The sequence below is a fragment of the Oncorhynchus mykiss genome, chromosome 6, assembly GCF_057628025.1.
Source record: "Oncorhynchus mykiss isolate SJ-2025 chromosome 6, ASM5762802v1, whole genome shotgun sequence".
In the NCBI taxonomy this organism is placed as follows: domain Eukaryota; kingdom Metazoa; phylum Chordata; class Actinopteri; order Salmoniformes; family Salmonidae; genus Oncorhynchus; species Oncorhynchus mykiss.
In genome coordinates this window covers 79,566,003-79,581,307 of record NC_143027.1, presented here as the reverse complement: position 1 = coordinate 79,581,307, position 15,305 = coordinate 79,566,003, and the positions used below count along the sequence as shown (strand labels likewise).

The 15,305-nt window shown below is 42.0% G+C and overlaps 1 protein-coding gene across 3 annotated transcripts in view; it reads right to left on the bottom strand.

Annotated features, from left to right (window-relative positions):
* LOC110526647 (guanine nucleotide-binding protein subunit beta-5b) overlaps nt 1–15,305 on the bottom strand; it is a 27,220-nt gene extending 11,915 nt beyond the window's left edge. Inside the window, exons 1-7 of one of the 3 annotated variants that reach the window (XM_090238952.1) lie at nt 15,199–15,305; nt 4,890–5,039; nt 3,814–3,925; nt 3,339–3,475; nt 3,071–3,112; nt 2,884–2,960; nt 2,607–2,739 (exon numbers count right to left, since the gene is read on the bottom strand). In XM_090238952.1, the coding sequence (XP_090095078.1) occupies nt 2,607–2,739; nt 2,884–2,960; nt 3,071–3,112; nt 3,339–3,475; nt 3,814–3,925; nt 4,890–5,015 (627 nt within the window). In that variant the 5' untranslated portion in view covers nt 5,016–5,039; nt 15,199–15,305. Of the gene's footprint in view, nt 1–2,606; nt 2,740–2,883; nt 2,961–3,070; nt 3,113–3,338; nt 3,476–3,813; nt 3,926–4,124; nt 4,303–4,889; nt 5,111–15,198 lie in introns of those variants that run through there. The other 2 variants (XM_090238953.1, XM_090238954.1) reach the window with 2 other exon arrangements.

Genomic DNA, 15,305 nt, shown 5'->3' with positions numbered 1-15,305 from the left:
CACACAGCAACACACTTTATCAGGATACTGAAACACACACACAGCAACACACACACTATCAGGATACTGAAACACACACACAGCAACACACACACTATCAGGATACTGAAACACACACACAGCAACACACACACTATCAGGATACTGAAACACACACAGCAACGCACACACTTTATCAGCATACTGAAACACACACAACAAGGTATTCTTAAACATGGGGGAATGTGTGATCCTACTACCCTTTTGTGGTAGTTTGGGGTAATATAACTAATCTACGGCCATTACTCAGAGCTGGTTAACTACTGGGGTGTACCCAGCTAACGCACAACATTCTGAGAACCATACGTTTCCTAGAACTTGGTGAGTGAGTGGTTGTGCCATGGTTATTTTGCATACAACCTTCCCACAACTTTCTGGGAATGGTGCAGGATAGTTGCTTGGCTTTGAACATTCTCAACACATTTAAGGAACTTGACAAAAAAACATAATTGTATTGGTATTTCATTACTTTAACAGAACGTTTCCTAAAAGTTCAAACATGGTTACATTGCATTTCAATTTTGGTAATGTTCTTGACATTGGGAATGTTCTCAAATAATTAAGAGAACGTTAAGAACCAACGTTCTTCTGTGTGAATGTCAGTACTTCAGCATAACGTTTCCTACAGGTTTCCTCATGGTTCAATTTAAAGTAAAGTTCTCAAATTGAGCCGAGAACATTAAGAAAAATTACCATAAAAACTACAAGAAAACTTTAGTAATGTTCAGAGAACATTCTAAGTTAGTTATTTAAAAACATATACATTCTGTTCTTAGCATCAACAAAACTCTCTCTATCCTCTCTTGTTAAGTGTGTGGTGTGTTGGCCGGGCCCATTAATTGGCCACACCTTATCTTAATGAGTGCTTATTTCCTTTGAAATGGGGTCTGTTTGAATAGACAAAATGAACAGCTTTGTATGTGTAAAAAACATGGCATGCTAGCTCCATCCTGGTGGGGCAGTGGACTAATTCCATGGATAGTGAACATTAGATTATAGGTTCAAATCTCTGATGCAGTGACACAAAAAATGCATGTGTTTGCATGATTAATGACTAAGGAAATGAATTTCTACGTTTTCAATCATGCTTGGACTTCAAAAAAGTTAACCCAAAATAAGCTAGCAGAAACATTCAGTGAAAGTTTTAAAGAAGTTGTTCTAAAACCTCCAAATAACCTATAATGTCTATTCTCACAGTGTTAAGAAAAGGTTCAAGGAATCAGAGTAAAACGTTCTCACAACCTCCCTACAACCTAAAAATAAACATTCCCAGAACAGGCTAAATGTTATTTTCTGTTCTCAGAACATTTAAATAAATAAATCTGTTTTACCGGTCAGGAAACATATGGCTTCGTTCTCGCAACCAACGTGAAGCCAAAAACATACATTCCTACAACTTTCAAGGAACCAAATGTGCTAACTGTGTATTCACTAGGAACCAAATGTGCTAACTGTGTATTCACTAGGAACCAAATGTGCTAACTGTGTATTCACTAGGAACCAAATGTGCTAACTGTGTATTCACTAGGAACCAAACGGGCTAACTGTGTATTCACTAGGAACCAAATGTGCTGTGTATTCACTAGGAACCAAATGTGCTAACTGTGTATTCACTAGGAACCAAATGTGCTAACTGTGTATTCACTAGGAACCAAATGTGCTAACTGTGTATTCACTAGGAACCAAATGTGCTAACTGTGTATTCACTAGGAACCAAATGTGCTAACTGTGTATTCACTAGGAACCAAATGTGCTAACTGTGTATTCACTAGGAACCAAATGTGCTAACTGTGTATTCACTAGGAACCAAATGTGCTAACTGTGTATTCACAAGGAACCAAATGTGCTAACGGTGTATTCACTAGGAACCAAATGTGCTGTGTATTCACTAGGAACCAAATGTGCTAACTGTGTATTCAATAGGAACCAAACGGTTGATATGAAACATCCCCGTCAGACAATAATGATATGAAAGTGAGACTGAACTGAGATTGACTGGAGCAATGTAGTCTCGACTCTCCACAGCCCTGTGCTTTATTCCACACACACACCACACACACCACACACACACACACACACACACACACACACACACACACACACACACACGTCTTCACAGCTCAACACCCACCAACAGACCCCAGTGCATTAGGGAGACGTAGATTGTGTGTGTGCCCCCTTAGGTATGAGTTTTCAGCTCTGACAGATAAAGGCCTCTTAATGTCTATTAATACACTCACAATGGACGGCCATCTCTCTCTATGGGCAACTTCTCTGTTTCCTCTCCTCTCTCTCACGCTTTCTCTCATCACCTTCTCCTCATCCGGCTATAATTCTCAACAGTTCCTCTTCTGTCTAGCAGAGATGAATTATTAACAGCCTTAAACATCTAATATTTCCTTCCTTCTATTCCTCCCTCCCTCTATCCATTCACTCCTCCTTGTTCTGAAAATCTCAATTTCCTTCCCTCTCCTCATTGTGTTGTGTGTGTCTGAGTGTGTCTATGTCTGTGTGTGTGTGTGTGTGTGTGTGTGTGTGTGCATGTATGTGTGTGTCTAGTCCCTAACTTGCATGTCAGAGTTGGTGAAGGTGCAGCCGGACAGGTAGTTGGTGTGCATGGCAACCGACTTCTTCTTGGCCGCCAAGTTCTCGTCCTTGTCCAATGAGAGAGGGTACACTGAGCACTTATTATCCAATCCCCTGTCAGACAGACAGACAGACGAGAGAGAGAGATTTTGTAGGGCATTACTTTAACATCAAGCCCTCAAGCCAGTACTTCAGCATCAAGCCAATACCTTTCTTGGGGCTAAGGGGTTAAAGGTCAGAGGTTAGGGTGAGACTCACCCACAGGCGATGGCACAGCCAGAGGGGGCGTAGGCACACGCCATCACCCACGTAGTCGGCATGGTCACTGCATGTTCCTAGAACACAGTGTGCATATACATTAACGTAAATAAGCCTGGTTAAGACCGCTCCACCATGGGACAGCCCCATTAGTGCACTCACACACACTCCGGCTGCTTTTACTAACCTTATTGGTGGTGAAAGCATCCCATACGATGACCTTCCCATCCTGGTAGACAGAAGACAAGGAAAATGAATGAAGAAGGGAGGAGAGAGGGGAGAGAAGGGAAGAAGGGAGGAATGAAGAGGAGGAGTAATTGATATAAGTGGAGTCAGGGAGTTCAGCACCATGGACAGGGTTGTGACCAAAACACACTAATGACAGTAGAATAGAAGGAGGATAGGGGGATAGGGTGGAGAGGGAGGAAAAGAGAGCAGTTCGTGTGTGTGCATACCTGTGAGGAGCTGACAATGCGTCGTTTGTCTTTGCACCAGTCCATACAGAGCACCTTGTTGCCATGGCCCTTCAGTGTCCTCCGAGTCTTCATGTTTAACTCACCAAGAGCTTCCGCCTTCTCAGCTACTTTCTCCACTACACACACACACACGCGCGCAGTTAAAAACTCTAGTAATGACAATGAATTGTCGTGTAAATGAATAGGTAGGATATTTATTTGATCACCCTGATGCAGGAAAACTTTACTGCAATGCTCTCTATTAACTATCTTCTGGTAGTTTATCTAATGCGCTTTCATGGCCACGGGCAAATCTCTGGAAATTACATGTCAGATGATTTTTGGCATGAATATCAAATTCAATTGGGATATAATAACGGATATAATAATAGCTTCTGCATAACTTTCATGTTTAGGGTACAGACAGTAAACATTTTGTGCATCGCGAGGCCCCTCTCCCTCCCATTAAACTCACACTCCACATCGTGCAGCTTCTTCCGCTCCTCCTCGAGCTTCTTCCTCAGCGTCTCGCTCTCGGCCTTCAGCGACTTCAGAGTCTCGCCGCTCGCAAGGCCCTGGCACGCCATCTTTAGAGAGGAGGAACGAAAGAAGGGAACGGGGAAAGGACAGAAAAGGGAACAGCAAGAGCAGATGTTTTTAGTCGCGCGCTGGCTGCGCCCGTCAAGGCGGCTCTGCCTTCCTACAGCTGGTGCGTATTCATTACGCCGATTCTGTTGCAAAACGTTTCTTAAACGGAAGCAAACGGAACGAAACGGAGAGACCTACCTGCATTTTTCCAATATGAACTCTAGTTTTTGTTTGGACTAATGAATATGCCCCTGATGCTGCTGCCGCGCTGATGTGCTCCTTCTCCCCCGCTCTCTCTCCCTCTTTCCCTGTCTCTTGTCTCACTCGCTCTCTGGCAAGTCTCTACCTCTCCCTCTCTTTCTATATCTCTGTTTTTCTCGCTCCAGAGAAGCCACTATGACTGTCTTTGGTAGTAATTGTACTAAATATAGCCTAACTTTCCTCTAATAATGTTCATGTAAATACTTGACAGAAAAATCACATTTTCCATATTTTATTTTACCACATTGCAGTTTCCTTGTTTAAATGTATGTTATTTTCCTTTGAAAGGTGTTTTTGCACCTATTGTTGTTTAGAGAAGTGAAAGACAAGGTAGCTGTAAGTGTGGATGAGCTGCCAGAGAGAAGGGAGTACAGATAAAATGAGGTGGTGAATTCATCCAGGAATGGTGTGTGTGTGTGTGTGTGTGTGTGTGTGTGTGTGTGTGTGTGTGTGTGTGTGTGTGTGTGTGTGTGTGTGTGTGTGTTTGTTGAAAGAGGCTCGCTGCTACTGTATATCAGACAGATAGGGAGGCTGCATTCTCAGATGGGGTCCTCTCCAACCCCCTAAAAATACATAAAGAATCTCAAATCTATCCCTATTCCCTGGGAATTTGTGAAGATCTTAAAGGATTGTATTGGTTCAGGAAGGAGCCGTTAGATTGGTTAGAGTCAGAGGTTAGAGGTCATGGGTAAAGAGACGTACAATCTCCATGCATAGTGAGCAGTAGTTGATGGGTTCAGTCTTGATGTATAGATTCATCAAGGGGCGGTTCTCTGAGCAGCTGTCACACGGCCCGAAAGTGATGGCCAAAAACGTCTGGTCACACATGGCTGCAGCTGATTAACCACAGACCTGTATAGAGGAGAAAAGGAACACAGTGTCAACATTCAGGTATGAGAAATAACACACATACACACTGTTATCGATTCACCTGAAGGGAGCATTGCTATTTTGTGTATGTGTGTGTGTGTGTGTTAGAGAGTGTGAGTGTGAGTGAGAGAGAGAGAGAGACTCATCCACATCCTTTACTATTTGTACATTGTTAAAACACTGTATATATATATATATATATATATATATATATATATATATATATATATATATATATATATATAATATGACATTTGTAATGTCTTTATTGTTTTGAAACTTCTGTATGTGTGATGTTTACTGTTAATTTTTATTGTTTATTTCACTTTATATATTATCTACCTCACTTGCTTTGGCAATGTTAACACATGTTTCCCATGCCAATAAAGCCCTTGAATTGAATTGAATTGAATTGAATTGAGAGAGAGAGAGAGAGAGAGAGAGAGAGAGAGAGAGAGAGAGAGAGAGAGAGAGAGAGAGAGAGAGAGAGAGAGAGAGAGAGAGCGTGAGCTAGAGAGATAGGGAGAGAATGTGTGTATGTGTGAGTCAGTTAGAGAGAGATAGTGAATAAGAGACAGAGTGAGAGGATTGAGGGAGTGAGAGTGTGTGTGTAGGTGTGTGTGTGCTGACAGCTGTGTTGACGATAAGCAGTGGGGAATCTCCCTCCTGCCTGATCCTGCTCAGAGAAGGGGAGAGCAGTAGGCCTATTTTAGGAGATGCATGCACACACACACACTTGGATGTACATTATTACACTGTATAATGGTGGGGATCGGTAACTGCCACTGATAGTGATAGTCTGAGGAATGAATCATAGACATGCAGAGCTGGATATGGACCTGCAATATACACTGTGTAGAAATAGAACAGATATATAATGATATAATGACCTGCAATATCTATCTGTTCTATTTCTGCAGTGTCCATATTGCAGGTCGTTATCTATCTGTTCTATTTCTTATAGTGTCTAATGAACTGCAACATAGACACTGCAGAAATAGAACATATAAATAATGAGCTGCAATATACACAGTGTAGAAATAGAACAGATACAGTTGAAGTCGGAAGTTTACATACACTTAGGTTGGAGTCATTAAAACTCGTTTTCAACCACTCCACACATTTCTTGTTAATAAACTATAGTTTTGGCAAGTTGGTTAGGACATCTACTTGTGCATGCCACAAGTCATTTTTCCAACAATTGTTTACAGACAGATTATTTCACTTATAACTCACTGTATCACAATTCCAGTGGGTCAGAAGTTTACAGACACTAAGTTGACTGTGCCTTTAAGCAGCTTGGAAAACTCCAGAAAATTATGTCATGGCTTTAGAAGCTTCTGATAGGCTAATTGACATAATTTGAGTCAATTGGAGGTGTACCTGTAGATGTATTTCAAGGTCTACCTTCAAACTCAGTGCCCCTTTGCTTGACATCATGGGAAAATCAAAAGAAATCAGCCAAGACCTCAAAAAATAGAATTGTAAACCTCCACAAGTCTGGTTCATCCTTGGGAGCAATTTCCAAATGCCAGAAGGTACCACGTTCATCTGTACAAACAATAGTACGCAAGTATAAACACCATGGGCCCACGCTGCCGTCATACCACTCAGGAAGGAGACGGGTTCTGCCTCCTAGAGAAGAGCGTACTTTGGTGCGAATCCCAGAACAACAGCAAAGGACCTTGTAAAGATGCTGGAGGAAACAGGTACAAAAGTATCTATTTCCACAGTAAAACGAGTCCTATATGGACATAACCTGAAAGGCCGCTCTGCAAGGAAGAAGCCAATGCTCCAGAAATGCCATAAAAAATCCAGACTACGGTTTGCAACTGCACATGGGGACAAAGATCATACTTTTTGTAGAAATGTCCTCTGGTCTGATGAAACAAAAATAGAAGAACACCATCCCAACCGTGAAGCACGGGGGTGGCAGCATCATGTTGTTGGGGTGCTTTGCTGCAGGAGGGACTGGTGCACTTCACAAAATAGATGGCATTATGAGGAGGGAAAATTATGTGAATATATTGAAGCAACATCTCAAGACATCAGTCAGGAAGTTAAAGCTTGGTAGCAAATGGGTCTTCCAAATGGACAATGACCCCAAGCATACTTTCAAAGTTGTGGCAAAATGGCTTCAGGACAACAAAGTCAAGGTATTGGAGAGGCCATCACAAAGCCCTGACCTCAATCCTATAGAACATTTGTGGGCAGAACTGAAAAAGCGTGTGCGGGAAGCTTGTGGAAGGCTACACAAAACGTTTGGCCCAAGTTAAACAATTTATAGGCAATGCTACCAAATACTAATTGAGTGTATGTAAATGTCTGACCCACTGGGAATGTGATGAAATAAATAAAAGCTGAAATAAATAATTCTCTCTACTATTATTCTGACATTTCACATTCTTAAAATAAAGTGGTGATCCTGACTGACCTAAAACAGGAATTTTTACTAGGATTAAATGTCAGGAGTTGTGAAACTGAGTTTAAATGTATTTGGCTAAGGTGTATGTAAACTTCCCACTTCAACTGTATAGAATGACTTGCAATATCTATCTGTTCTATTTCTGCAGTGTCTATATTGCAGGTCATTATTTATCTGTTTCTACACGGTGTATATTGCAGTTCATTAGGCACTGCAGAAATAGAACAGATACATAACCACAATCTGATACAGACAAATACTGTATAAATACATAGTTGGCTGTAACATATACATTAGGGTGGAGATATGCATTACACACAGTAGAAATAGAACACTGCTGTCTACACACAGTATAAATAGAACACTGCAGTCTACACACAGTAGAAATAGAACACTGGAGTCTACACACAGTAGAAATAGAACACTGCATTACACACAGTAGAAATAGAACACTGCAGTCTACACACAGTAGAAATAGAACACTATATTACACACAGTAGAAATAGAACACTGCAGTCTACACACAGTAGAAACAGAACACTATATTACACACAGTAGAAATAGAACACTACATTACACACAGTAGAAATAGAACACTGCAGTCTACACACAGTAGAAATAGAACACTGCAGTCTACACACAGTAGAAATAGAACACTGCAGTCTACACACAGTAGAAATAGAACACTATATTACACACAGTAGAAATAGAACACTGCAGTCTACACAAAGTAGAAATAGAACACTGCAGTCTACACACAGTAGAAATAGAACACTGCTGTCTACACACAGTATAAATAGAACACTGCAGTCTACACACAGTAGAAATAGAACACTGGAGTCTACACACAGTAGAAATAGAACACTGCATTACACACAGTAGAAATAGAACACTGCAGTCTACACACAGTAGAAATAGAACACTATATTACACACAGTAGAAATAGAACACTGCAGTCTACACACAGTAGAAACAGAACACTACATTACATACAGTAGAAATAGAACACTGCAGTCTACATACAGTAGAAATAGAACACTGCAGTCTACACACAGTAGAAATAGAACACTGCAGTCTACACATAGTAGAAATAGAACACTATATTACACACAGTAGAAATAGAACACTGCAGTCTACACACAGTAGAAATAGAACACTGCTGTCTACACACAGTAGAAATAGAACACTGCAGTCTACACACAGTAGAAATAGAACACTGCAGTCTACACACAGTAGAAATAGAACACTGCATTACACACAGTAGAAATAGAACACTGCAGTCTACACACAGCAGAAATAGAACACTATATTACACACAGTATAAATAGAACACTGCAGTCTACACACAGTAGAAACAGAACACTATATTACACACAGTAGAAATAGAACACTACATTACACACAGTAGAAATAGAACACTGCAGTCTACACACAGTAGAAATAGAACACTGCAGTCTACACACAGTAGAAATAGAACACTACATTACACACAGTAGAAATAGAACACTATATTACACACAGTAGAAATAGAACACTGCAGTCTACACACAGTAGAAATAGAACACTACATTACACACAGTAGAAATAGAACACTATATTACACACAGTAGAAATAGAACACTGCAGTCTACACACAGTAGAAATAGAACACTGCAGTCTACACACAGTAGAAATAGAACACTACATTACACACAGTAGAAATAGAACACTACATTACACACAGTAGAAATAGAACACTACATTACACACAGTAGAAATAGAACACTACATTACACACAGTAGAAATAGAACACTACATTACACACAGTAGAAATAGAACACTGCAGTCTACACACAGTAGAAATAGAACACTGCAGTCTACACACAGTAGAAATAGAACACTACATTACACACAGTAGAAATAGAACACTGCAGTCTACACACAGTAGAAATAGAACACTACATTACACACAGTAGAAATAGAACACTACATTACACACAGTAGAAATAGAACACTACATTACACACAGTAGAAATAGAACACTGCAGTCTACACACAGTAGAAATAGAACACTATATTACACACAGTAGAAATAGAACACTGCAGTCTACACACAGTAGAAATAGAACACTGCAGTCTACACACAGTAGAAATAGAACACTACATTACACACAGTAGAAATAGAACACTGCAGTCTACACACAGTAGAAATAGAACACTGCAGTCTACACACAGTAGAAATAGAACACTACATTACACACAGTAGAAATAGAACACTACATTACACACAGTAGAAATAGAACACTACATTACACACCATACCCCATAATGACAAAGTGAAAAAAAATACCTTATTTATTCAGACCCTTTTCTACGAGACTCAAAATTGAGCTCAGGTACTGTTTCCATTGATCATCCTTGAGATGTGTCTACAACTTGATTGGTGTCCACCTGTGGTAAATTCAATTGATTGATTGGACATGACTTCGAAAGGCACACACCTGTCTTTATAAGGTCCCACAGTTGACAGTGTATGTCAGAGCAATAACCAAGCCATGAGGTCAAAATAATTGTCCGTAGAGCTCAGAGACAGGATTGTATCGAGGTACAGGTCTGGGGAGGGGTACAAAACGTTTCTGCAGCATTGAAGGTCCCCAAGAACACAGTGGCCTCTATCATTCTTAAATGAAAAAAAGTTTGGAACCACCAAGACTCTTCCTAGAGCTGTCCGCCCAGCCAAACTGAGTAATCGGGGGAGAAAGGCCTTGGTCAGGGAGGTGACCAAGAACCCAATGGTCACACTGACTGAACTCCGAGTTGCTCTGTGGAGATGGGAGAACCTTCCAGAAGGACAACCAGCTCTGTAGCACTCCACCAATCAGGGCTTTAGTGTGGAGTGGCCAGATGGAAGCCACTCCTCAGTAAAAGGCACATGACAGCCCACTTGGAGTTTGCCAAAAGCCACCTAAATGACTCTCAGACCATGATAAACAAGATTCTCTGGCCCGAAGAAACCAAGATTGAACTCTTTGGCCTGAATGCCAACGTCACGTCTGGAGGAAACCTGGCACCATCCCTACGGTGAAGCATGGTGGTGGCAGAATCATGGTGTGGGGATGTTTTTCAGTGGCAGGGACTGGGAGACTAGTCAGGATTGGGGCAAAGATGAACGGAGCAAAGTACAGAGAGATCCTTGATAAAAACCTGCTCCAGAACTCTCAGGACCTCAGACTGGGGCGAAGATTCATCTTCCAACAGGACAACGACCCTAAGCACACAGCCATAACAACGCAGGAGTGGCTTCGGGACAAGTCTCTGAATGTACTTGAGTGACCCAGCCAGAGCCTGGACATAAAACCTGATCGAACATCGCTGGAGAGACCTGAAAATAGCTGTGCAGCAACGCTTCCCATCCAAACTGACAGAGCTTGAGAGGATCTGCAGAGAAGAATGGGAGAAACTCCCCAAATACAGGTGTGCCAAGCTTGTAGCGTCATACACAAGAAGACTCGAGGCTGAAATCGCTGCCAAAGGTGCTTCAACAAAGTACTGAGTGAAGGGTCTGACTACTTACAGTACCAGTCAAAAGTTTGGACACACCTACTCATTCAAGGGGTTTTATTTATTTTTACTATTTTCTACATTGTAGAAGATCAGTACTAGTGAAGACATTAAAACTATGAAATAACATATGAAATCATGTAGTAACCAAAAGTGTTAAATCAAAATATATTTTATATTTGAGATTCTTCAAAGTAGCCACCCGTTGCCTTGATGACAGTAGCCACCCGTTGCCTTGATGACAGTATTGGCCAACTGGAAAGTGTCTTCACTGACATTTTCAACCTGACTGAGTCTGTAATACCAATATTTCAAGCAGACCACCATAGTCCCTGTGCCCAAGAACACCAAAGTAACCTGCCTAAATGACTACCGACCCAACCCGTCTGTAAATGACTACCGACCTGTCTGTCGCCATGAAGTGCTTTGAAAGGCTGGTCTTGGCCCACATCAACACCACTATCCCAGAAACCCTAGACCTACTCCAATTTGCATACCGCCCCAACAGATCCACAGATGATACAATCTCTATTGCACTCAACACTGCCCTTTCCCACCTGGATAAAAGGAACACCTATGTGAGAATACTATTCATTGACTAGAGTTCAACACCATAGTGCCCTCAAAGCTCACCACTAAGCTAAGGACCCTGGGACTAAACACCTCCCTCTGCAACTGGATCCTGGACTTCCTGACGGGTCGCCCCCAGGTGGTAAGGGTAGGGAACAACACATCCGGCACGCTTATCCTCAACACAGGGGCCCCTCAGGAGTGCGTGCTCAATCCCCTCCAGTACTCCCTGTTCACTCATGACTGCATGGCCAGGCACGACTCCAACGCCATCATCAAGTTTGCCGATGACACAGTAGTATGCCCGATCACCGACAACGATGAGACAGTCTATAGGGAGGAGGTCAGAGACCTGGTTGTGTGGTGCCAGGACAACAACCTCTCCCTCAACGTGATCAAGACTAAGGAGATGATTGTGGACTACATAAAAAGGAGGACCCGAACACACCCCCATTCTCATCAACGGGGCTGTAGTGGAACAGGTTGAGAGCTTCAAGTTCCTTGGTATCCACATCACCAACAAACTATCATGGACCAAACACACTAAGACAGCTGTGAAGAGGGCACGACAAAGCCTATTCCCCCTCAGGAGACTGAAAAGATTTGGCATGGGTCCACAGATATTCAAAAGGTTCTACAGCTGCAGCATCGAGAGCATCCTGACGGGTTGCATCACTGCCTGGTATGGCAACTGCTCGGCCTCCAAACGCAAGGCACTACAGAGGGTATTGCAGAAGGCCCAGTACATCACTGGGGCCAAGCTTCCTGCCATCCAGGACCTCTATATCAGGTGGTGTCAGAGGAAGGCCCGAAAAATTGTCAGACTCCAGCCAACCTAGCCGGCCGACTGTTCTCTCTGCTTCTGCACGGCAAGAGGTACCGGAGCACCAGGTCGAGGTCCAAAAGGCTTCTTAACAGCTTCCACCCCCAAGCCATAAGACTCCTGAACAGCTAATCAAAGGGCTACCCAGACCCCTCTTTATGCTGCTGCTACTCTCTGTTTATCATCTATGCATAGTCACTTTAACTCTACCTACATGTACATATTACCTCAACTACCTCAACTAACCGGTGCCCTCGCAATTTGACTTATTTTACTGCTGCTGTTTAATTATTTGTTACTTTTATTTTCAATTTTTTTCCTTAACACCCCCCCCCCCACCCTGTAAAAATACAGAAAAACCCTGGAATGAGTAGGTGTGTCCAAACTTTTGACTGATACTGTATGTAAATGTAATATTTCATATTTTTAAATAAATGAGCAAAAATGTATAACCTGTTTTTGCTACGTCATTATGGAGCATTGTGTGTAGATTGATGAGGGGAAAAAACTATTTCATAAGTTTTAGAATTAGGCTGTAACCTAACAACATGTGGAAAAACGATGAGACAGTCTATAGGGAGGAGGTCAGAGACCTGGTTGTGTGGTGCCAGGACAACAACCTCTCCCTCAACGTGATCAAGACTAAGGAGATGATTGTGGACTACATAAAAAGGAGGACCCGAACACACCCCCATTCTCATCAACGGGGCTGTAGTGGAACAGGTTGAGAGCTTCAAGTTCCTTGGTATCCACATCACCAACAAACTATCATGGACCAAACACACTAAGACAGCTGTGAAGAGGGCACGACAAAGCCTATTCCCCCTCAGGAGACTGAAAAGATTTGGCATGGGTCCACAGATATTCAAAAGGTTCTACAGCTGCAGCATCGAGAGCATCCTGACGGGTTGCATCACTGCCTGGTATGGCAACTGCTCGGCCTCCAAACGCAAGGCACTACAGAGGGTATTGCAGAAGGCCCAGTACATCACTGGGGCCAAGCTTCCTGCCATCCAGGACCTCTATATCAGGTGGTGTCAGAGGAAGGCCCGAAAAATTGTCAGACTCCAGCCAACCTAGCCGGCCGACTGTTCTCTCTGCTTCTGCACGGCAAGAGGTACCGGAGCACCAGGTCGAGGTCCAAAAGGCTTCTTAACAGCTTCCACCCCCAAGCCATAAGACTCCTGAACAGCTAATCAAAGGGCTACCCAGACCCCTCTTTATGCTGCTGCTACTCTCTGTTTATCATCTATGCATAGTCACTTTAACTCTACCTACATGTACATATTACCTCAACTACCTCAACTAACCGGTGCCCTCGCAATTTGACTTATTTTACTGCTGCTGTTTAATTATTTGTTACTTTTATTTTCAATTTTTTTCCTTAACACCCCCCCCCCCACCCTGTAAAAATACAGAAAAACCCTGGAATGAGTAGGTGTGTCCAAACTTTTGACTGATACTGTATGTAAATGTAATATTTCATATTTTTAAATAAATGAGCAAAAATGTATAACCTGTTTTTGCTACGTCATTATGGAGCATTGTGTGTAGATTGATGAGGGGAAAAAACTATTTCATAAGTTTTAGAATTAGGCTGTAACCTAACAACATGTGGAAAAAGTCAAGGGGTCTGAATACTTTCCAAAGGCACTGTATATAGTATATTGTGGGCTGTAAGACATACACAGTACTAGAGATAAACACACAATTGTAGAACTAGAACTATATTATTAGGAAGTTAGTAGCTGCCATTGTGCCGTTGAGCAGGGCGCTTGCTGCTATATGGGAAGGGCCCGTAAGTAAGCATTTCACTGTTAGTCTGTACCTGTTGTTTACATCTGACAACAAACATGTTATTTTATTAGAATATTACCCCTACATAACTCCAGGTTGACCTTGTGCTCCTCCCACAATTGCCATTTTTGTTCCGGTCTTGTCTGCCTATTGTCTGAACCATGGGTCTGAGGGGTATACTACAAAGCAGGGTCAATAAGTTAGCCAGCTAACTTTGATAAATAACTATTGGTTTTCTGGTTAATACAATTTTTTACTTATGATCGGACTTTGTGTTTTTGGTTGTTGAGTAAATTAGAGTAGTAGACCATGCCCATTTACAAAACGAACATGAATATTTCTAAATATTTAGGTAAGTTAGCTGGCTAAATCATTGATCCTAGGTTGATATGTAGTATATTTGTTATCTGCTAGCCATGTGGCTATTTTGATCAGTAGCCTTAGGAATGCAGGATGCGCTGCTCCCAACCCCCAGGACAGCACAGAAACACATAACAACATACAGACACTTCCAAGGAGCACAAGGTCAACCACAATGCAGCACCCCTGGAGCTATGTGGGGGTTATGCCGGAGCGAGTGCCTTGCTCGAGGGCACAACGGTAGTGGATGGTACCCACAAACTTCCTATACTACTGTACACCGTTCCGTACTGTACTAGCCACATGCTTAAAATAGAGACTGAGAAATAGGCTTTACTGTTACAGTGCTGATAGTGATCCACCTAACACTAAGCCCTATACAGTCCATGTATGGCTTTTCAGTGGTCTATCAAATTCTCAAAGTAATATCCTAAATACATTACTGAAGGCCATGTATATTGAGTTATAACTAAGTCGACACCTTGTCATTATTTAAAATCAGTCCATCTCATATTGTACATGCTTACAGATCTGATATGCCTTAAATATAAAAAAAATTGCTGATCAACTGTTTCCAACACAACTGCATGACATCATCATAACAAACGTATAATATAGTTCTTACCTAATGAGGGAAGTTGGTTTGTCTGTCAGACGGTATGCTATCCTGAGGAGTGTTTTCCAACGTTAGTTAGAGGATTGGAGGGCAGGGACAGAGAGGGAACACTAAGC